Genomic DNA, 235 nt, shown 5'->3' on the forward strand with positions numbered 1-235 from the left:
GGCAGCTCTGGTCTTCGGGGCATCACCTCAAGTCGTGCCGGGACGTGGCCTTCTCCCAGGATGGGCAGAGTGAGTGTGGGGGGCGTGGGGTGGCACCGGGGCACAGCGAGGGACGCCGGGGCTGGGAGCACTGATGCGTCTCTCCAGAGCTTTTCACCGTGTCCAAGGACAAGTCCATCCATGTCCTGACGGTGGAGGAGGGACGGCTGGAAACGCGCTTCCCCAATGCCCACGG

At 66.0% G+C, this 235-nt stretch overlaps 1 protein-coding gene across 1 annotated transcript in view; it reads left to right on the forward strand.

Moving 5' to 3' along the window:
- Window positions 1-8: 8 nt before the first annotated feature.
- The window catches only part of WDR55 (WD repeat domain 55), a gene marked incomplete at both ends in the record, with an annotated part of 1,061 nt that continues 834 nt past the window's right edge, over window positions 9-235 (forward strand). Inside the window, 2 exons of the mRNA XM_009709086.1 lie at window positions 9-69; window positions 148-234. Coding sequence (XP_009707388.1) covers window positions 9-69; window positions 148-234 — 148 coding nt within the window. The remainder of the gene's footprint in view (window positions 70-147; window position 235) is intronic.

This window comes from Cariama cristata, unplaced genomic scaffold (assembly GCF_000690535.1).
Source record: "Cariama cristata isolate BGI_N322 unplaced genomic scaffold, ASM69053v1 scaffold24731, whole genome shotgun sequence".
Classification (NCBI taxonomy): domain Eukaryota; kingdom Metazoa; phylum Chordata; class Aves; order Cariamiformes; family Cariamidae; genus Cariama; species Cariama cristata.